The 24,394-nt window shown below is 36.7% G+C and overlaps 1 protein-coding gene and 1 pseudogene across 2 annotated transcripts in view; one reads left to right on the forward strand and one right to left on the reverse strand.

The window, feature by feature from the left end:
- Positions 1-24,394, forward strand: part of BCAT1 (branched chain amino acid transaminase 1) — a 74,962-nt gene that overhangs the window by 40,915 nt on the left and 9,653 nt on the right. For both annotated transcript variants that reach the window (XM_039882486.1, XM_039882485.1), the window contains exons 6-9: positions 8,777-8,940; positions 14,772-14,914; positions 20,142-20,227; positions 22,872-23,012. In XM_039882486.1, the coding sequence (XP_039738420.1) occupies positions 8,777-8,940; positions 14,772-14,914; positions 20,142-20,227; positions 22,872-23,012 (534 nt within the window). The remainder of the gene's footprint in view (positions 1-8,776; positions 8,941-14,771; positions 14,915-20,141; positions 20,228-22,871; positions 23,013-24,394) is intronic.
- Positions 13,687-13,804, reverse strand: LOC120618827 (uncharacterized; annotated as a pseudogene).

Genomic DNA, 24,394 nt, shown 5'->3' on the forward strand with positions numbered 1-24,394 from the left:
ATGAAGCTCTAAGTGTAATTATGCTCAGTGCTTTCTGTACACTGACTGACAACAACCCTGTGAGTATATGCTACTGGCATCATTTTAGAGATGAGGAAACTGAGGCCCAAAGAGGTTGAATAGGAACGCCTAGGTTCTTAACCTCTCTACTGCAGCATCTTTTATATGTCAGCCACTGAGCTAGATTTAGGCATACAGTGCTGAGCAAACGTCACTTCCCTGCTCCCAGTCTATGGCAAATCCTTTGTTAGATAAATGTATTGCAGATAGTTTTCCAGTCTGTGGCTTGCCTTTTCACTCTCTTACCCATGTCTTGATGAACAGAAATACTGATTTTAATGTAATTATTTTTTTCTTTATGTTTTGCGATATTTATGTTTAAAAGAAATTCTTCCTTACTCTAAGGTCATACTTCCATTTTAAAGTTTTGCTTTTTCCATTTAAATGAAATCCATTTGGAAGTGAACTTTGTGTGAAGGACTCAATTTTATCTTTCTCCACATGGTCATTGAGTTGTTCAATCACTATTTATTGAGTTGTCTATCCTTTCTTCGCTGCTTTACAATGCCAGCTGTTGATATGTCACGTTTCCATAGATGAAGGCTGTTTCTGGCTCCCTGTCTGTACCTTCTCTCCTCTGCCCCCATTCTTATTTTTTCTTTTTTCTTTTCTTTTTTTTTTTTTTTAACACAAATATATAGGCATACTATGAACAATTTTGTTTGTGTTACTGTTTTTGTACTTATAATTTGTCTTGAAGTTCTTTCCATATCGGTAAACATAGATCTACCTCTATTTTTTCTATTTTTCTAGCTGTAAGGTATTCCATTGTACACATATTTCATACCTAATTGAATATAGGATGCCATAAATTATAATAAGATGTACCATTATTTTATGCACTGAAGTGGAAAAATATTGCCAATTAAACCATGACACAGTATTTTCCTGATAATCTTGAGAGTTCATGAATTAATTAGACCAGCCTTTTTTTTTTTAATGTATGTTTTGTGAAGAAATCTGTGATTTCTCCTGCCATCAGTTACTTTGCTGGGCTTGTGATAGGCATTTTATTTTTATTATGTATCTTAATAATAAAAGCTAAAACAGCTTTATCTTCTTATGGATTACTTCCTACTGTAGGTCCCATTAGAAGACTCAGTTGTTACTTTGCAAGAAAATATTGAATTGCATTCGTTTAATGTTATTACACGTATTTGTTTCACTAATATCAATATATGTCCTGCTTCTGTTTTTGTGCCTTTCTATGTGGTAACCTTTCTTTTAGTGCCAAATCATACCATAACTTTTTTTGAAGGTATTTTAAATAGCAAAATCAACATGTATAGCATTACCAGTGCCCATAAGCCATTGGAGTTACCATCAGTATGAACAGGTAATTCCAAGTCTGGCAATCCCAGCTCTGCCATGACTGCTGTGCTGCTTAGCCAGTAGCAATTGCAAAATGCTGAGCCCAGATTTCACACATGTTAAATGTGAAAAATAATGGACATCTTAGAATCTGTGTAATATGGTAGCATATAACCAGTGTCCTGTTGATCAGCCATTATGCTGCTATAACAAACATTAGAACAGTTTTTGGTAAATTGAGTAAAGCAGAAAAATTTAATTTGGGAATCTTAAAAATGTAGGCTTTTTTCAAGAAATATATGCTATAGGCATATCCCCTACTGCACATAAAGACACATATTCAAGGATATTTATTGCAGTTCACACAATTTGCTGGTAGATTAGATGTGCGTGTGAGAGGAGATATGTCAAATTTTCCTTTGGACCAAAGCAACTAGATAGTGAGCGTTTGTTGGGACAGGGAAGAGTGAGGGAGAAGGTTTATTTTTGTTTATTTTTTGGCATGATGATGAGTGGAATCAGAGTTTATTTTTCAACATGGTAATTTAAGCTAGTGATATTAAGTAGATGAATAGATTTATAATTCAGGGATGGGGAGAGTTTGGAGTTTAAATGATACATTTTAATAATTAACATAAAATGCCTTTAAAGCCTAGGGCCTGGGTGAAGTTATCAAGGGAAGATCTGTAGATAATGATGTAAAGACAGGCTTTAAGCCCTGGGGCAAGCCAGCGTTTAGAAGAAAGTGAGCATAGAGGATTCAGCTGAGAATGAGAAGTACCGTGTAAGGTGGAAAGAAAAACCAGAGGGCTTGGTGTACTCGGTGAAGAACATGGAAGCAATAATCAACTGTGGCAAATTCTGCCCGTAGCACCAGTGAAATGAGGCCTAAGAACTGACTCTCAGATCTGGCAATGAGGAGGTTCTTGGTGATACTGCTAAGCATATTTCAGCCAGGTGGTAGGGGTTGAAAGCCTGAATGTAATGGATTCAAGAGAGAATGACAGGAGGGGAGGTTATGATGGTGAGTATGTTCAAATTTTGTGAGGAATTCTACTATATAGTGGAGCAGAGAAATGAATGGATGCCTGGAGTGGGACATGTGGGTAAGGGAGTGTGTTTGTTTTAGATGGGAGATATTATGGCATATTTTTAAGCGGATAGAAATGATCCAGAAGAAAGGGAAAAGTGATTGTTAAAATATTCAAAAGATTTCCCAAATTATACTTCTATTGTGGTTCTACTTTTAAGGGTGACAGCATAGGCAGGCAGTGATATTTGACTGGGTGGAGGAACATCCACACACCCCACCTTCACCTTGCCCTCTAGCTTGTAGTTTCCCCCACACACTTATTTCATAGATAGCACTGTCTTTGTGAAAGCTTTTCCCTCGAGTGTAACATCCTTTCCCCTTATTAGTCCCCTCAGGTTTCTGTTCCTTACTTGGTTGACTAGGGTGGGTGGAAATTGCCAATTTGGGGTACATCTTGATGGCAGTTGTCAGCTCCCTATGTTGGTCTTATTTGTCTCTCTGTTTGAGGCTGAGCACCATGCTTGGCCCAGTCAATTGAACCAGGCTTGTTGGAATCACAAAGTCTGAATACTGGGTCTAGCTCAGTGAGGAGATCTTGATTTTGAGGCCATTTCTGGCACAAGGAAAAGCCTCTTGTAGCATTGTCTTGTCATCTAGAAAAGGGGCTGGCAAACTTTTTCTGTGAAGGGCTAGGTAGCTGTTCAACTCTCAACTCTGCCTTTGTAGCACAAAAACAGCCATAGGTAACACAAATGAGTACACATGTTCCAATAAAACTTTTAACAAAATGGACCACAGGCTGAAGTTAGCTTACCCTTGATCTAGAGTCATTTCAGAAAGGGAAATGAAGCATGGTTTTTTAAAGAGTGACTCATTCTGGCTCCTTCTGAGTATTTCCCCATCAGGTGTTCTTGATTAGGTGCTTAATAATCCAGGCTAAAATTTCTGTTTATGATTGAATTCAAATTTACCAACCTGGTTTTTCTAGGTCATCAGCATAATAATCCTTGTCTTTTACTGAAGTACTCATTTTTTACAATTCTAACACTGAGTGTTGAATGTGGTTCTATGGTCATATCTACAATCATCTTAATGTCATCCTAATGAGCTATGTGTTGGTACATATTGAATTTATTTTACTGCTATTGCTATTATCAGTTATTTACAAAACAATAATAAAAATTGCTATTTGTCGAATGCCTGAAAAAAATCTGGCCCTGGGTGCCTTACACAGATTATCTGATTTAATCCTTATACTAATACTGTGAGCAGTCATCACTGCCTTTACATAATATAAGGTAAGACAGTTGTATTCTTTTAGTCTTTTTCGCCTTATCTTAGTTTTCTTTTAACTTTTTAATATTATTTGTATTTAAAAAACTAAAAAAGAGTTGACTGCTCAGGGTTTGTTTGTTTGTTTGTTTGTTTGTTTTTGTCAAGTGTTAAATCTATACTATCTCTCTCTTTGAATAGGACTGAGAAACAAATAAACTCAGCCCTATCCCTAACCCATTTTATAGCAAGCCTCAGAAAATTCTGGACTTTAGCTTCCCAGATGATATTTTTTCATTGTCTGCATTTTAATTATCTATTTGTCTAGAGGCCAGCACTAAAGGAAATCAGGCAAGAAACAAAGGAACATTTTCTCTATGGTGTCAATGCAACATATTAGAGTTAGCATAAGATTTTTTTTAAATCAAAATAATTCAAGTATGGTAAATAGTCATGTTGTTTTCCTAGAAAACAACATCTTTTTAAAACAGACAGTTGTTCGATAAATATTTAGTAAACCTGGTATAAAAAGGTACGATGCTATGTATAGGGGACAAAGATGATCTTGTACTGCATGGAGTGAGTATACAGATTAGCAAAAGGCAGAGGATTAAATAAGCAGTTGTAAGAATGTGTGATAACCATTTTACTAAATGTAAGAAAGTGCAGGTCGCTATAATAACACAAGCACCTACATCCTTGTCTACAGGTCTCATTTCCTGAAGTGACATTTAAATGATATTTAAATTGACATTGAAGGGTTTATATTACTTAGGGGAGAGAGGGGATGTCTTAGTCTACTCCAGCTGCCATAACAGAACACCACAGACTGGGTGTCTTAAACACCAGAATTTATTTTCTCATAGTCCTGGACCAAAGTGCCAATCAGGTAGTTTCCGGTGAGGCCTCCCTATAGATGCCTACCTACTTACTGTGTCCTCACAGGGCCTTTTGTGTCAGGGGAGAAAGAAAGGGGGCAGGGTGAGGACCTGAGGCTCATCCTCTGGTGTCTCTTCCTCTTACAGAGATAACCAGCCCTGTCGGATTAGGACTCCACCCTTTTGACCTCATTTAACCTTAATTACCTCCTTAAAGGCCTTATCTCCAAATACAGTCACATGGGGGTGGGTGGATTAGGGTTTCAACATACAAATTTTGGGGACAGACACATTTCATTCATAACGGGGAGAATATTTAGAGGTAGAAAGGTGAGGAAGAAGAGAAAGGGAACAAGGTTCCCTGTGATTTGAGCATGGGATGCGTAGTGTGAGTGCTAATGGGGAGGGAGACCCCAGTCTGAGCTCTCTTCAGATTAGGAAATCTTGGGGACTTCACTGTTTTATTTTCTTAAATTTTGATATTGTAACAAGAGCTCTGAGTAGAAGATCTAGAGTGTAATCACTGTGAAGCCTTGGGCAAATCATTTGTTTTGAATGTCAGTTTCTCCCACTTAAAAATTATAATTGTTAACTTCCTAGATTATTGGACTAATGTCTTAGAAACCAAAAAGTACTGTATAATGATTGAAGGTTTTTTTTAAAAAATCTTTCACCTTGTCAGGTTTTCCTACAAAAACAACTACATGGAGTTGTTTTTCCTTTGGTGACAAACACTCAAGGCTCTGGTTCTCTTCACGTCTCTTTCAGCACCCATCAGTCCAGTATTCTTTACCGTTTTCTCCTCTAACTAATCTTTTTTAAAAAATGGCAAGATTAACAAAAAAGTCATACCATTTTTTCCAAAAAATGTTGCCTTGTTATTCCCAATTATTTTATTCCTTGTCTCTCCTATTCGCCTTGCCTAGGCAGAATTATTCTTTAGTCTCCACAAAGTTACTGTGCTTCTCTGCCTTCCAGGCTAAAACGTATGATTTTCTTAGCTTGCTGAGCTCTCTGCCGTTGTTCAGATTACCTCTGAAATCCTGCCTTTAGAAACTTTTGTGTGCTGGTGTTTTAAAAAATGATAATGTTTATTACTACCAGCAGGAGGGGCCCGGCATGGTGGCTGCACTGGGCTCAGGGTATATGTGATCTGTGAAGAAATGATGATGGAGGTGGGGGGGGAGGGGCTGAAAGGAAAGGGGGTAGTGTGGAGACCTGCTTCTAGGCCTCCTCAAATTTATTTCTGGAAACTAGTAAAGGTGTCATGGCAAGATACCGCCATGCCGCCGGTAAAATTAAAACATTCTTGTAAATCTAGCTGCTCATTGCAGTTGACGCCCAATTTCTTTATCATGCATCAAGGACACCTCTGGTTCTTCTGAGGGCAGCCAGTTCTGTATTCATGAAGGTCAGGAACTCAGTCTTGGAGAGTTTACACTTGTTACCATCCTTTCCAGCATACTTTTGGAAAATAGCAATCAGAGACTCGATGAACCCCTTGGTCTCTAGGGCTAGACATTTTTGCCACGTTGGGGTAGAGTGAGGTGCGGAGCCCGTGAGCTGGGAGGCGCTGACAATTCTATAAACTAATTTTCTGACTGACTCAGACATAAGTGGTACTTTTCACTGTGATGTCTCGTTATTTTTCATCACACCCAGTGTCTTGTTATTACGTGCAAAATATATACATATTTAATACCCTTGTATATGTATTTAACTGTGAGATATAAAGTAAGACGTATCTGTTGTTACACATCAGAATTTTAATTTCAAAGTCATTGTGGTCCCTTGAGACGTTATATACTCTGCATCTGAGATTTTATATTCCTCATTTTCATGGGGCTTTTAAAAAGCCCTCTTTGGTTTCTTATGTATTAAAATAATCAAAGAATTGGCAGAGAAGAATAAAAAATCAAAGTGTTTATAAAGAAATGAAGCTTATTGAAACTGATTTATACAACTTGTCAGCTGTTGTCTTTCATATCTTCTCTATCTGTATGACTTTTACTTGATTTGATCAGAAGCGTACCTTGTCATGAGAGAATTCTGTTAATGCCATTTGATTACCATTTTATAATAAATGTTACTCATAATTGTAGCAGTGGCACGAATTTAAATTGTCTTCCAGGATAGAAGGGAAAATTAAGACAAAGAAAAAAAATAATGGTTCCTGAGGGTAGAAACCCAATCACCAAGCTCCCTTCCTGATGCAGTTACATTTAATTTATTCTCTCTTTTAAAGCATCGTGTTTGATAATTTTCAGTAAATTTGACTTTTCATGAAAAGACAATCAATATAAGTAATCATTTAAGGATGAAGGTGACTAAGTTGTGATCAATACCAGTACTTGATATACTCATAAAACATGAGTTAACAGTGCTTAAACTTTAGAAAATAAAATGTTAGTACACATAAACAGCCTCTCTCTCAGCATGGAAAAATTCTAATCTATAATTTACCTGTGTGCTAAGAATAAATGTATTACTGAAAGTTTATGGAGTTTTTTTTCCAGAAATAGATTTAATTTATAGAATTATTCCCCATTTTCCATCTATGCTCTCTATACTACCACCTAGTGGAATATATGGGAGTTTGTCAATTAAAATTGGGGTAAGGAAATGAATAAGATGAAATTTATCTCAGAAAAAAAAATTTCCACGAAGGTGAGTTATTGTTACTTTTTTTAGTATGATGTGGTTTGCAAAAAACACATGAGTTTAGAGTGAAAAAAGTCCAGACATTCTTGCGATAGCTAATAAAATTCTTATCAGATTTTCCATAAATAAGCTGTTTTATTCAGAAACTTAGGAGCTAGATAAATTACTGAGACTGTGCGTCGTATTTCTAAATAATGTTGAGAAGCTTCTTTTGATTCCTCAATATTAGGGTCCATAAAATTTTTTTTAAGCTTTAAAGCTCCTCTGATAGGGAGGGATCATTGTACTTACTTAACTGATATTTTTATTAAAACTGGGAAAGAAGGCACATGTGGATATTCTGAGGTTTTCTCTCCCAAACAATGGACCCCAAAGAGGTAAATGAAGCTTTAAGTCTCTCACTCTTTTACTGGTGGGGTAGCCCTGTTCAGCCGCTATTAAAGGACAAACACACATATGCCAAAAACCAAAACCTGTTGCTTGCTGACTAATTTCTTTAACTTGGTTACCTGTCATCTGGTGTCTGTCTGCCCTGTGGCCACCCAGGCTCGGTCTTCATATTCACATGGAATGCGAGTGGAATCACCTTCCCTGTCAGAACTAAATCTCTTCTCGTTCTTTCCATGACAGATTCTTCCTCCATCCAGTTATTCTAGACTCTAGTGAAGACTGGATACAAACATTTTATATCCCAAGACTCTCAGTGTAGTAGTCCTGACTTGTTTTCTTACTTCCTGTGGTCTTGAATGGCACAGGTTGGCCCAGTGACCTTTTTTGTCTTGTATGATATGTAGCCCTCAAAAATTTCAGTCTCTCAGTTTTCTTCCTTAACAACTGACAGTAATTACTTATAACTGCTTTTGTGCTGAAATGGAATTTGTATGATTTTGCAGTGTTGACTAATGAATGTTTGTGGGAAAGGCCATCTTCTGTCTTTGTCATTCATGAGACAAGTTCCTGAATCCTTCATCCTTTGCCTTTTGAGGAGATGTTTATCTTGTTTGGTGTCTTTGCCTCTAGTGAAGCTACACTTGCTATCTGGTACCTGTCACAGTGAGATCTGGTAATGGCACACTCCCCTACCCACACCACCTGCTGGAGGCCCTGCCATGTCCTAAACTAAGCATTCAGTAGTCTGAAAACAGAAGGGGAAGTTACAGAAGCAAATATTATGTTTCACCCCCAAAGACTAAAATCATGTCGGAGTTCTTCCATTTTTCAATTTCTAGCCAATGCAACATGGAAAGGTGTTATATAGCTAGTTGTTAAAAATATACTTCTCTAAAAACCCTACTAACAACAACAACAAAATTGAGACATTTGCTTTTCCTCTAAAATCAAAACAACTCAGAAAGCAAAGCAAAATGAAACTTAAATACTCCATTTTTGGTGTTTTCTTCTAAAAAGACTTCTTAAAAGGATTTATGTGACTCAATGTTAGAAGTGACAGTCTCTGTCCTTAGGTGGCCCTTTTCGGAGACAGTTATAGATCTATTCTAGATTTTAAGACTGGCATCTACATGTTAAACTAAGAGTTGTGTGTACTTTTACTTTATTGCAGCCCTCTCTTGGAGTCAAGAAGCCTACCAAAGCCCTGATCTTTGTAATCCTGAGCCCGGTGGGACCTTATTTTTCAAGAGGAAACTTTAATCCAGTGTCCCTGTGGGCCAATCCAAAATTTGTAAGGGCCTGGAAAGGTGGGACTGGAGACTGCAAGATGGGAGGGTAAGTCAGTCTGCATTTCTGTCTAAAGGAAAGAGTTCCTCATGACCATTTTGGTGACACTTCACTTCAATACAAGTACATGTGTTAATATTCCCATTGTAATGCTCATTTTCATTTTGTGTTTAGCTTTCTGTGTTTTAAAAGTGCTGTTGTTTAAAGGATAACCTGCGACCCTTTGTAAGGGAGAAACATTGAATGTTATGCATAGGCATGAATTAAAATACATAACTAAAACAGGAATTGGATCAGTACTTTGAATGAACTGCCCTGGATGCTGGTCCTTTGGCTGCAGGCTAATGTCTGGCATTAAAGAGCTTTTGGTGCTGGGAGGGAGCAAGGCCCTCATTTGGCTCCAAGGAGCCCTCTCTGGGGAAGGTGCCTGCTTCACTGAAGTGCTGTCTTCATTGCCACAGATTGTAGCCATACCTGCTGCCAACTGGCTGAGGGACAGCCCTGCTTTGGCTCTGTCAGGCCAGTCTCATAGGCCATATGTAGCTGGCTGGAAATAAAAGAACATTTGAAAAGTGTTAGACAATTTCAGGGGTGGACTTGGCCGTGAATGGGGAATACCCCTGTGGCTGAACAAGAATAGCTGAATTAACCAGCTTGGGTTTCTCCTTGTGTGGACCAAATGCTGATGTGTATCACATACCTGGGGCAGCAGCAGTCCTGGAAGGTGACTCAGTGGCCGTCTTCTGGGCCTGGGTACAAATGTAGATTCAGGAAGTCCTGGGAGTCAAATGACGTGCTTCTGGGATGTGAGAGAGACAGTGACAGCTGGCTCTGACCCCTCTATAGTCTTTGTCTATTTTTCTCACCGCCCCTGCCCCCCACCCCCACCAACCTCTTCCCAAAAAACGTTATAAAATTCTACGTCCCATCATCCCTGTTCCCAGTTTCAACAACTGCATTCTCTCAATGGATAGAGAAATTCTAATGGAGTTAATTAAACTGAGAAGTCACTTTTCCTTCTTATTTAGAGCACTCTTTCCCATGGCCTAGGCTAGCCAGGTCGAAACTACTTTTGTTTACTCTCTTAATTCTTTTTTTTTTACTCATTAAGACTTCTTCATATGCACCACTGCATAACATCTGTATTTTGTTAAACTTCTCTTAGAATGCACAAAGAAGTAATAATTTAAAATAGTTTTCCTTCTTTAAATCTTACTTTCTAGCTCCCCCTACCTACCTAGGGAAAAGATAACATGCAGACATTGAGAAATTGCAGGAAAATCTTTAGTTTTGGTATGTGGGCAGGTTTGTTACTTATTATAAAGATAATACAATGCATTATCACAGAATACATGATCACTATAGGCCAATTAAAAACTAATATTTTCTATATTCACTAAGAGTGAACTCTAATATTACTATGGGCTTTAGTTAATAATAGGTGTATCAACATTGGCTTATCAATTATAACTAGTATATTACACTAATGCAAGATGTTAATAATAAGGGAAATTGAAGTGGGGGAATAGGGTATATGGGAACTCTGTAATTTTTGCTCAATTTTTCTGTAATCCTAAAACTGATCTGAAAAATAAAGTATATTTAAAAAAATACTTTGACGCATTAAGCTCAAGTGGACCATGATCAATGGAAGTTCACTTAAAATCTCTTAGGAAGTATTGAATCTCATAAATAAAAGCAAAAATGGCCAGTGGGAAGGCAGTATCCAAAAGGATGGACTTTTAACCCATTTACCTATTGTTTCCAAGAAATCCTAAAACTCTCTACTTCTATACTTCCCACCTGGAAAAGTGCAAGGGACACAAACGATTCTGCATTGAGTATCAACCTATTTAATTGCCGAGGCCATTTGGTGGCAACCTTAGATTTGTATATTATTGCTTATTCTCTAAACCGAACTAATTCAACGTTTCCTTTCCAAGCCTTTTTTAGGACCTATGTCACCCTAGGCATTTTTATATTCTAATATTACTCCACTGTTTTGAAGCCATCCAAGATATTATCTTTTTATTTCTAAATATATGTGAGAAAAATAATACAACGGCACACAGCTGAAGTTCTTACTCAGAGGTTCTCACCTGTGGTTGCAAACGGAAACCACCTGGAGAGCTTTACCAACTACTGATACCTAGGTCCCACGGGCGGCAATTCTGGTTTATTTGGTCAGGCATATTTCCTGAGCATCAGAATTTTTAAAATGTGCCCCCAGAGTTGAGAAGCACTGAGCTTGACAGCTGGCTCTGACCCCTGTGATGAAGTCTTTCATCATAGGAACATCTTTGTTCCCAAGCAATTTCTTAGGTTCTTAGTTAATTTGGAAAGAATTAGGCCTGCCCACCCTCCCACCTTAACTTTTTTTCTTTTTCTCTTGCACTCTCATTCTGCACTTGAGTACAAGTTTTGAAGTTAGAAGGACCTGGCTTAAAAACCTAACTGCCTTGTTCATGTTACTTAACTGCTTTAAGCCTCAGTTTCCTCATTTATGAAATCAGGGTAATAATTCCCACCATAACTCTGAGGATTAAGTGAGATAATATAAAGCGCCTCGGACCATGGGTCATATAGAAAGCTCTCAGTAAATGTGGTATTATAACCTAGCAGTTAAAAGCATGGGTTTGGGAGTCAGAGATATTTGGGAGCCATGTGCTTGTATTTGTGTGATCTTACACAGCTAAGTCCTCTTTTCCTGTAAATCCTCAAAAGTATAATCAAATCTAGGGTTGCATTAAGATGATTCAATGAAATAATGGGGTTATGTACCTAGTGCCCTGCCTTGCCTGGCAGGTAGTAACCTCTCAACAGACTGTAGTTATTATGAGGCTTTCTTTCTTGTTTCACCTCCTGAACTCTATCTTAGGACAATCAGTTGGATTTCACATAATACAATTTACTCTTCTGGAGAGATGTGTTTAATATCTCATCTCCCAGATATTTATTCTATTTGAAATTATATTAAAATTTTTTCATACAATTTCCCACTTTTTCATTTTTCTCTTACCTCCAGTGCCATGTGTTTCTCTTCTGAATATTGGCAGCATGTGGGAGGGAAACCGTGTACCGTGTGGTATCACTCACTGTGTGAATATTAATAATGCAGTTTATAGCTAAGAGAGAATTTTGAGAAAAACTTGTGTTTAGGAAAAATCGCCACCTATAGAACATCATAATCAATAAAATAAGCACCAAACAAATAATAACTCATTTTCCTTTCAGTGTGCTGAAACAGTTGAGGTTTTTAATTCTCTTTCCTACCCAAATAGCTTTACGTTGCTAATGAACTATAGTTTTTCATTCTTCCAACCTCTCAAAAGAATGTGTTTGTTTTTAGAAGCTTCTTCAAAAGCTAAATAATTCATACTGTGAAAATTCTTTTTTTTTTAATCAAGAGGATTTACTTATGAAAGAAAATCATTTATTTCAAATATGGTAAAATCTTAACACTTGTGTCTGTGAACTAGAGAAAAGTCAATTATAATAGTTTTTTTTTAAAAAAAACCTTAATTTCACTAGGATACGAGGTTTATATAATCTGTTTCTTAGCTTTTATTGTTATTATCTTATTTTTAACACACAGCCCTATGTAGTATATAAAGCACGTACTTTTATTTGCCAGATGAATTCAGTGAGGCAAAAATATTAACTGACTTGCTTAAGTTCACAAAATAGCCCAATAGTAGAAGTGCAGGAGATGCACCTAAGCCTCCTGGCCCCAAATCAGTAGTCTTCCTACTGGATCCCCACTAAAGTCTGATTTATACTCATTATTAAAAAGTATTCATAATTTAACTCATTTATTGCCTATTTACCATCAATTCTAAATAAAGGCTATCTGACTTATTTTATTAAACAGATAAAAAAGCTTCATATACCAGAATGGTATCATCTTTAGATTAACAGAAATTTTACATTTTAATATCTGTATTTTGAAGGTCTTTTAAATTTATATTACCTCGATGTGAGTAAATGTCATCATGCCCCAGGTTGCTATAGCCATATAGTTTAATGTCTATTTCCCATAGCTTTCTAGAATATTTTGATTATTAGTCAATATTATTTCAGAAAACCAACTCAAACCATCTTAAGCAGAAAACGGATTGATTGGCTCACATTAGTAGGGTGGGAGCAGTAGGTCAGCTCGGGGCTCAAATCGTGTTGCCAAGTTTCTTTTGCTCTCGTATGTGTCCTGCACCCCGCTTTCCTTCCCTTCTTCCTTGTTCCCTCCTCCCCTCATCTCTCGTCATAGCTTCCATCTGTGTGTTCGCTAAGGGCTCTCCTATTTCAGATGCCTTCTGTGAGGGCTGGCAATCATGGACACAATAGATCTCCTGCATCCTAGCAAACAAGATGCCACTACCTCTTAAGGGGGAAATACATCTTTCACATTCCATAGATTAAAATGAATGAGTGAATAAACTAAAGAAGGATTTATATGAGCAGCTTAGGTTACATGCCCACCCTTTAATTCAGTTGTGCAAGGCAAGATGCTACGACTGTCAACCCAAGTGTAATGACTTTGCTCCATGGGAAGGGCCACAGCGAACATAGTGGGAAGGGAAGCAGTACAGATGAGAAATGGCAGATAGCCACCGTACTACATGGCTCTTATGCTTAACTGACACTTTTACTTAGACAATACTGTACATTTTAATCTTGCCCAGACATAAAAGAGATCATTTCAAAGGCCTAGGTGGGTATTTTGTGGACATTAACATTGATGCTTGATAGTAGTTATTGATTTTCTATTTATTTTTATTTATTTTTTATTTTTTTAAACGCCTACAGCACCTGGTATTCCAAGGTGGTCTCCCATCCAAGTACTAACCAGGCCTGACCCTGCTTAGCTTCCGAGATCAGACGAGATCAGGCCATTCAGGGTGGCATGGCCATAGACTATAGTAGTTATTGTTGTATATTTGATTGACTGCTTGTTTCTGTGTACTTCTGGGGCTTCATAGTCCAAGGGTGGGTCAAGGGTTTATTTCCTAGACCTGCTTTTTATATGGAAATGCTTTCAAACTTGTTTGCAAATGTCCTCTAAAGGCTGAGGAAAGTGAACCAGGGGCTGAGGAAGGCAAGCAAGCATTACATTTATTTGAGGACTCTCATGTTTTATTTTAAATATCTATTCATACCCTGTAATATACTCCAGAATTTTCTATTTAATTTTTAAAAAAAGTAAATTTAAGATATTACCAATATTATTCCAGAAAGATGTACCATTTTCTTTTGATTTTTAATAATCCAAGATGAGGTGTGCAGGTTGAGAAAAATGGGCTTTCAGAATATTTTTTTGGTTAAAATCAGGATTTTTAACATCCTGTCTCACCTTTGAGGAATTTAGGCATTGGGCATAGGCATTTCTTGGATATATTGAAAGGTCTCAGTTAAGAGAGCTTCCTGTTCTGCTACTTAATTGCTGTAACTTGATACAAGTTACTTCTCAGCCTCAGTTTCTCATCTGAATTTTGGGATAATCATGGGGGCTGACTCATAGTACTGGTGTGAGGTTTAAATGAAGTAATTCATGTAATATTGCTTGTTAGGTGAAAAAAACACAATAACTTTAAACTGTTATTAACTTGGCTATTTACCTGTGTTCTCACATCTCTACTTTTCAAGTTAGAATTCTACAATTTCACTTTGCTCTCTCAAATGAGTGCCATTAGATCGTTTAGGTTCTCTAATGACTTTCTTTAAATGTTACGCCGTAAACTAGAGAGTGTATACACACATATTTAAAAACATAGTACATTGACTACATACCCGTGTGAATTAAAGACTTGAATATTTTAGTATGGAAGATGGGGAGTAGGGGTTGACATATATTCATGATCAGTATGTTTGCTCTTTCTTAAAAGGAATTATGGCTCATCTCTCTTTGCCCAATGTGAAGCAATGGATAACGGGTGTCAGCAGGTTCTATGGCTCTATGGAGAGAATAATCAGATAACGGAAGCTGGAACTATGAATCTCTTTCTTTACTGGATAAATGAAGATGGAGGTAACCTACTCAGATTTCAGCTCCTTGCTTCCCCTTCCCCCCACCCCAGTAATTTTCAGTAGGATTAGAAAGAAAAGAACTAGAACCTTAGAACGAGGAAATAACTACCACAGTCCCAATGGCTAAGAACTACCGTGCTTTTGCTGTCCAAGTAGACATGAGCTTAGGTTTACAGAATTTTCAAAGGTTTTGTTTTTTGTTTTTGTTTTTTTTTTTTCGGTTCTAAATGTACTTATTATTGAGATGTCAGTTTACGGAATTTAAATCTACACAATTTGAATATTTACTACTTTATCCCTTTTGCTATCTTAACATTTTTCTTATCAGAAATCTCTTGTATTTAGAGATAGGTCTCAGATGAATTCAGTGGTCATTCACCATATACTCAGTATGTATTAAATGCTACAGTAATAAACATAGTCTACTGATTCTACTGATATGAAATTTAGTATACTCTCTTGCTATAATTCTTTCAACAACTGTTTCCCTTTATATGTATTTCAGTAATATATCAGAAGCCTTCCAGATTTACTCTGGAGCTCAATTTCACTGAAGCACACTATTTTTAAGGACATATTGCTCTATCTTGAGATTATATTTCGATCTCAGTTCATTCAAGTCTATTATATGCTACTTTTAAAATCAGTACTTCTTTACTGCCTTTATTACCCTCAATGTTCTTTATCTCTCTTTGCTATATTATTATATTATTATTAGTTGACAAAGACCATAGTAATTAAGTAAAATATTGGTAATGCGTGTGGCATTGAATTAAATGACCAATAATAAGGGAAAAATACAAATATATGCATTTATTCCATCATAATTTTAATAGTTATAAAAAATTTTTTAAAATACCTTTTTAGGCTTGTTTACATTCTTAGGCTGTTCATTTTACAGTACTGAGTGTAGAGACTAGAAATGTAAAGTGTTAAGTTTCTGAATACTTATAAAGTCTCAATATTGGTTGTAATTAAATTTTTAAATGAAAATTTTATTTTAAAATACCTAGAGTAGCTTCTGTTGCTCTTTTGTCATTTGGCTACAAGTAGAGGAAAATGGTGATTCAGATGTGGCTGACTTCAGAACTATGCTCTAATTCGAGCATTAGTTGCAGAGACTAATAAGATGAGCCTTGTATTCCAGTCAGAGGTAGAATAAATAGAAGATATGGTGAATATACCTTGTCCTGGGGTTGACCATAGATAATCCTTGGCATATGAAAAGCCAGATCCAAATCATACTCATTCTTCCATTCCTGCTGTTTGTACTTGGCACAATTTAAAAACAAAATTTTTACTGGAATATTTGATTTCTAAGTTGAGTTATTGCATGTGAAATATATCAAAAGCTGTGCTTGAAAGATGACAACCAGTGTTGAATTCTGCACCAAGAGATAATAGATTGATTTAACTCATTCTTCCTACCTGCCAACTCCTACCCTCACCCCACTCTGAAAAAAAAACCCACACAACCCCAAACAAAAACAGTTACATCATATAGAAGTGGCAGTATCATTATTTATGGATGGGAGATGTCAGGATTTAAGCACAGTCTAAATCGGAGCTGCATGATTTAACCCAAAACGCCAGAAACAGTCCTGGTGAAAAATTACTCCTTATCCAAACAAAAATCATGGACCATTTCCACCATGGCTTTTAAAGGTCAAAATAGAAATGAGTGAATTTGTCTTCTGATTCTTACAAAATATACAAGACCTCAAGAGTTGTTGTTTAGATTTTGGTTGCCTGAGATAACTTTAGTTTTAATGTGAATGTGTCCCTTCAATTTGAAGGTGTTCATGTAACAGATTAACTACAATTCAAGGTAAGGAGAAAGGAAATAGAATGAATGTTTGGACAGTACTATGAGAGAAGAGTGTTAGGAGTAATCTTTGGGCTAAAAGCAAAAGAAGTCATTGAAGCAACTCCATAGTGACTTTGACTTATATCATGTGGCTTTAAGAAAATACAAAGAATAATAAGTTGAATCATCAAAATACTGATTTTTCACAAACTTTACCAACAGGAGGTATAAGCAGAGTTCTTTTGGTAATAACCTGCCATCTTTCCCTGAGCACCCACACTTATTGCTTCTTCTGAACAAGATGGCTGCCCAAGAAAGGTAGATAAAGTAGACAATCTATGTTCACAGTACAGTGAAGTGCAATGGCTTTATGTGGCACTTGGCCTGTAACTCATGTGGGTTTTGATTCCAGTAACAGCAACCCCTGTGGTAAGATCACACAGCCTCAAATCTTTTTTTTAATCTGTTAGTGAGTAATTTAACACACGTACTTCTTTTCACTGTTGGAACAAACAATTTTACATTGTACTGACACTGGAGCCACTTTGAAAGTAAGACTTAGTTGTGGTTGAGTTCAAAGTTAGTTTGGAAGAATGATCGAGGCAGTGAGTATTGATGTTACTCAGTCCACTAAGAAGGGCCCAGGAGCCTTCTTAGATATCAAGGAATCACATCAACTTTGCTTGGAGCACTCCTCCCTCAGATGCCTGCAACGTTTGCCCTTTCACTGCCTTCAAGTCTTTGCTTCACACAGCCAATTTTCAGTAGCTCAAGGCTTTCCTTTGAGCACCTTAATAAAAATTGCAAACTCCTTCCCTACCTCTTCCCAGCACTTATCACCTTTCCTCTTTTTTCTCCATAGTCTAACATACTGTTTAACATAATAATTGTTTGCTTCTGCCCATTAGAATGCAAGCAGAGAGTTACACCACTTTTGTTTACTACAATGTCCCTAGGGTATAGATAGGCCAACCGCACATGGTAGATACTCAGTATACAAATGCTCCTCAACTTATAAGTTGAAAATATCATTAAGCCGAAAATGCACTTAATACACCAAACTTACTGAACATCATAGCTTAGCCTAGACTACCTTAAACATGCTCAGAATGCAATATCCAAAAAACGCTGGCAACACGGTACACTGTAGAGTATCAGTTATTTACCTTTGTGATCACATGGCTGAATGCAGCTTGCTGCTGCTGACCAGCATCACAAGAGATATGCCACATATCGCTAGCCTGGGAAAACATCAAAATTCAAGGTACGGTTTCTACTGAATGCATATCACTTTCATATCATCTTAAAGTAAAAATTTAAAAAATTATAAGTCAGACCATTGTTAAGTGGGGTCTTTCTGTGTGTTGAATAAACGAATAATTGTGCTGATGGTGTTTAGGGCACTTATGCAAACCACATTCCTGGTTGCCATTAGTGCTTGACTTTGGGATGTCATAGATAAATCCTGCTGATATCGCTTCTAACTTCTTTAGGACCTAAAAGTGATTTCCCTGTCAAAAACAAGCTGCATTTATAGGCTCTGTTTTCCTCATGTTGGGCAGTTGAGCTAGTTCTGGCTCTCAGTAAGCATGTTTGTGGTCGCAGAGGAAAATGAATATTTCTCACCCAAATGTTGTCATGTCATCATCTCTGTCTGGCAACCAGAGAAGCAGATGTTCTGTTCCTTGACCTCAGGCTAGTGGTTCTAATTGGGTGTTAAATACATTTCACAAAACTGGATTTGCACATGCAAGGCTGCTGTTTTCGTTTACCTTTATATAGTCTTAAGAGCTCAGCAAGTTTAGCAACGGTCCAGTTCGAGGGCGCTGGAAGTATGCTTATCTGTATGTGTGGTATGTGTGCGTATACTCACATACATGTAGATCCATACATTTATATGTTTAACTAGCTATTGCAAAACACATGTTTATTTTGAGGTCAGCATTTCTAAACATGATGAAAAGTAGCCCTAAGGACATTGCCAAGAACAAATTTTCCCCTTTCCAGAAAGCGGTTTTCAACACATAATTTTTAGAAACAGAATTCAAAAGAATTATACTGCTATATTCTAGCAAAGATGATTATTCATTTATTTTTTATTTAAAAACAACATACCACTCTGGGCCAGGCACAGGGATGAATATAGCATTTGGGTTTTCCAGACAGCTTGGTCGTTGGGAATGTCTGACGTGACCACAGTGGAGCAGGAAAGCCCAGATCACAGTATAAAGGGAAAGAGAAAGACCCTACTGCTGAGACACTTAAGCTCTGGTCCTGATTGTCCCCCATGCCACCAACCTTGCAAGTCACATATTTTTCTAGGACCTCAGTTTCTTCTATAATATATAGATTATACTAGGTTATTTCTAAAGCCCCTTTTAGCTGCATAACAGAGTTTGGGGGAGCTCAGAGACACCCGTGTGACTGCTGCATAGCTTTTGCTACCTTTCAAGCATACTTTGCGAGTTCTGTAAACACACAGTGGGCCACATATCATTCGTTACAAGGTTCAACATCTTTATAAAGCAATGATTTAAGGTTTGAATTTCTCATTGGGTTCCAATTCCTGGGTGCCCGAGGTGGGGAGGTAAGGGGGATGTTGATTACCAGAGATTTCCTATTGTAAGGAGAGTGTGTGTGGGTGACAGACCACACTGGCTCTTATAGATGGACCACCGTGCTAACCCTCATGGTGGTTAGGAATGCCTGAGGTCATTCTCAAGTAGACCAGTGTCTCGGCCTTGGCTCTCTATGAGTCACTTGTGGAGTTTCGGTTGGTTTTTTGGACTTCTTTTTTTCTTTCTTTTTTGGTAGCCACATGCATGCTTGAACTTATCCTGAGCCCATTACATCTGAATCTCAGAGGGTGCCATTAGCAACTCCATATAGGATGTAGAGACTCCACCAGTTTGAAAATTACTATAGAGAGACTTATCCAAGGGCAGTGTGGGAGCAGTGACTGCCCCAAACGAGCGCGCCTGCTTCTTGGGGGTGGGCCCTCCACAGCTTTCTTAGAAGGTCTGGTGATGACCGGTGTTCCTGAGTAGGAGCCTATCTGTATTATTCTAATTACTAACCAGCTTTAATCCACCGAAGTAAATTTTGACTTCAGAATTTTCTTAACAGTATTCTCTAATTCTTACCATTTGTTAGTGGAAAACCATCTCATTTTTTACTGGTTAAGAATACAATGAAGATGATTAAATGAGTGCCTTTCTTTTCTTTTTTCTTTTTCTTTTCTTTTTAAAATAAAGATCTACCTGAAGTGTGAATTGATTTGGGAAATTTGACAATACAGAACAGTAGCATTATATTCATGTTTATTGCTAGAAAAGTTGCAAGAAACAGTTTTTTAGAATGGCTCTTGACATAAGGCATGGCTAATATAAAGTTTGAAAATATTCCAATTTCTAATTGACAGAAGAAGAACTGGCAACTCCTCCGCTAGATGGCATCATTCTTCCAGGAGTGACAAGGCAGAGCATTCTGGACCTGGCACGCAAGTGGGTGAGTGCCTTTGACATGAATGACATTTATAAGCATGAGACAAAAAGTAATCAAAATAAGCCCAGCTTAGTGTTGAAATCATATCCTGTAGTTCCAACCAATGTCATCTATTCTTTAATCTTAACTTGAGTGTAAAGAAGTCTTCTAGAAGGACTATCTTGGCAAGACTGTCAAATAAGTATTGTTTGTAGGGAGGGCAGAGAGAAACCAGTTTGTCAAGTTGTCCTGGTGAAGAAGTTTTCTAGTACTACTCTCGAGCTCTGTATCAAGTGCCTCTTACCAACTCCCCTGGTCTATATTTTGTGTGCTTCTGTTTAGCCAGTTCTTAACTTTTCAAGTCTAAGTGTATTGTTTCCAAATGGCAATGATTCGTAGCTCTTCCCCTTCTCTATTTATTCCACTGGAATCATCCTTGTTACAGAAATTAAAGAACTTAAATGACATAATTACTGACATAACATTATTAGTTTGGCTGCCTTCTTCCCCTCTTCTTGCCCCCTATTCTCCCAAATTCACATACATGGTTATTTTAAAATCAAAATGCTCGAGCAAATGTAAAATTGTTTTCAGTAGACTTTCTGATTCATGTGACACAGGAAAGCATGTTAAACTATTTGATATTGGAAATGACATAACATGCTCAAGATAAATATTGAATGAGTTGGTTATCTGGCAAAAGTTCTTGGATGGAACTTGTGACCCATGTGTTAAAATGATGTCCAAGGGACATGAAAAGGCTTTGAGCATTCTGTGGTCCAATAGTACTAATGGGACAAATGTTTAAAAACACACACATTATCTAGGAGAGAATACCAGCACAGTTTCTCTGGAAAAGACTTTGGAAATAGAGGAAATGTGCTATAAATAATTCTACAAAACCTTCAAGTAGACAAGACCCAACTGCCACATGCTGGCTGGCACATTGGGCATGACATTTACAAACTGTTGGTATAATTTCAAACAGCTTGCCCTGTCCTAAATATGTTTGTAGTTGGAAAGATATATTTTCAAAGCTCAGTAATTTTTGTTTTATTAAAGAAAAAATTCAACCAAGTACAGAAGGTTTGATGACAAGTTGCAAGTGGAAATGCTTTCCCACACTAATGATTTGCTAGCATGAAAAATAGGTTATTATGGAGGAAGTTTTTTCTTGACTCCTTAGCTGTAATTTATTTTAAAAGCTATTTTAAAACAGTGAGACATAAATGCCAAGAGGCATGTGGGGGGTTACCATTACTTGCCAGACAGGGGAAATTGTCCAAAGATAAGTAAGGGTGAACAGAGGAAAAACAATTCTGTTTATTTACAAGATTTTTTTTTTTCTTTTCCAGAACACAGAGCTCAGCTTGTTTTCAGTTAACTTGGCTGATTTTCTGGAATTTATTTATTTACCTTTGAGCAACATAATTGCAATTGCGGGCTGAGATAAATTGAAACTTGCAAAAAGCCATATTTCTATTGCAGGCAGGCATATTTTCCTACCCTTCTAAATATACTTACAGCATGATGCATTCTTCTTCTAATGTTTTGAATCTTGCCAAGGGCTGTGATTTCCATTTTTATCTATTGTGAATTTGTAGGTTTTAAAAAATACTCTCTCATTTAAAAAATCTATTCATTCTTTTGTTGTCTCTTAATTTAAATAGCCTGTTGACAAACTTTGAGTTTTAACCACTAACATAAAAGAATGAGAATTAAACAGATTAAGGAATGAGTATTAAACAGATGGTTTTAACAGATAACTTAAAAGCATTAGATTTTTTTTTTTCATTTCTTGTCCTTGAGCAAATAAAATGTTCCAGTAGTTCAGCAGAAATTGATGAGGTTATACCGATAATCCTATGATGAAACTCAATCTAATATGATACTAAGGGGAAAGAAGAGGATTATTGCTGTAAAGTCAACTGGATCAGTGAATTTAGGAAGAAAAAATATATACAATGCAATTTCTCAAATAAAGTCCAAATATACTTGTCATGTTTTAAATTAATGAAATATTTCAGATATTTAAACTCGATCTATGTTTTTACTCCATAAGACACAATGGAAAGAGAACCAAAGTTGGAGCAAGTCACATCAGACCTGAGTTCAAATCCAGTTTCTGCCATTTACTAGCTATGTGACTTTTCCTTGACCCTTAATTTCCTCATTTGTAAAATGGGGATGATAATATCCACCTTAAAAATGGGAGAACTTGGCATGCAATGGATGCTCAATAAATGGGAACTATAATTATTAGTATAATAATATATTCTCTTTTATGATAAATAGGGTTTAAGACACTGTCAGCGTAGAGCACACGTTAAATAACACTCGGGTGCATCGATTTGTTAGACGTTAGCCATGACAAAAAAAAAAAAGAAAGAAACAGGCATTTATTAAAATATACCGCACATTAGTGATAATCTTATATTTTATTTTCCAATCATCTCTTTTAGAGAGGCTGTGACCTCGGAGTATGTTGCTTAGCACCTCAGTGTGTTTACCAATAAGATGGTGTTGCTCTTTCCAGCTTTCCCTCTAAGGATGATTGCCATTATCTAAGTTTGATCAGAATGTAAAGTAGAAAGATAAGTACTGCAGGAATTTTTTGCATGCCTTTTCCTTGAAAATATATACTTTTTATTTTTTATGTTCCAAACAGGGTGAATTTAAGGTGTCGGAGAGATATCTCACCATGGTTGACTTGATAACAGCCCTGGAGCAGAATCGAGTGAGAGAGATGTTCGGCTCTGGCACAGCCTGTATCGTTTGCCCAGTTTCTGATATACTGTACAAAAGTGAGGTAAGACAGTGTTTCTTCATTGCTTGTCATTTCTAAGCATGGGGCAGTTTGTCCTGATGACCCTGTGTTAATAAATTATTTACTCTCATTTTCCAGTGATTTTGTGTAAGCTCCAACATCATGGGAGGTCAGTTCTGTCTTTGGACAAGTATCATATCTGCCTTTTGTCGATTTAGGAATTGAAAATGTGTCAATAGACATCCATCATTTCTTTCTACTAGCTCACTAAGGAAGGTTCTATAGGTAGTTAGCTCTCAATTTCTGGTTTCCATAAGTATTTCCAAAATATTGGAGTAGGAATGCTAAATAGCAATGGGAAATTCATTTGAATGATCAACTGCTACATTTATCATCATCATCATCATCATCATCATCATCAAGACCACTTTTCAATTTTTTTTTTAATCTGGCAAACTTGGTACATTTACTAAAATGTCCAGAAGGAATTTCAACATTTAATTGAAAGAAATTTACTACTCCCAGTAAACTAGCCTGATTTTATATGTACTGTACTTCCATTTTTTGGTCAGGTTTGTTTTTCTTTCCACTTTATAACAAAGCTACAATATTTGTGATTAACATCACCAGCTAACTTTATAATTTAAAGTCATGTGGGTGTTATTTTTAAAATGTGAATTAGCTTAAATTACTCATATTAAATAAAAATTCTATTGTTTTAATATTCAACATTATAATTATTTTTCCTCAGCTGGTTGGGTCATTTTTTTTTTTTTTCTGCTTATAATGATGGCTGCTTCATTGCTTGAGATTTTTGATCTTGCTTTTAGAGAATAGCTCCTGACATATTTCCATCTACAGACTATTTCAAGATAGAATAATTATTCTATTATTATTCAGTACTTGTGCTGATTATAAAGCTACTGTTTCATATTTTATTATGGTAGTATCTAGGTAATGTATTATCAGTCCACTTTTTAATGAACTAAGGTTGTCATTAGGTCAGATATTTTTAAGTTCAATTTTTATTTTACCTCTAGAAATAATAAGTTTATAAAGTTTAACACATTTTTAATGGCCCTTTTTAGAGGGCATTCAGAGCCAAAGGTACATCTAATTATCCTATTATCCTAAAGGGCATAATAAGAAAGATAAGAACATGGACTGTCTACTACAATAAAACTATTAAAGGCCTGCAAGCCAGCAAGGCATAAATGGTTATGACTGAAATATAAATTACGGTCATGAAATTTCTCTCAGCTCTGAACTTAACCATGCTATCCAACATTGTGGAAGTTGTGGCCCTTGGAGCTTTAGCTTGGAACAGACATAGGTCAAGAAGCCCCTTTTGTAAAGACATAGACTTGTTTTAATTTATGTCCCTGAAATGACTTGCTTTAATTTGTGGCAAAATATTTTTGAGT

Source organism: Pteropus medius, unplaced genomic scaffold (assembly GCF_902729225.1).
Source record: "Pteropus medius unplaced genomic scaffold, Ma_sr-lr_union100, whole genome shotgun sequence".
In the NCBI taxonomy this organism is placed as follows: Eukaryota; Metazoa; Chordata; class Mammalia; order Chiroptera; family Pteropodidae; genus Pteropus; species Pteropus medius.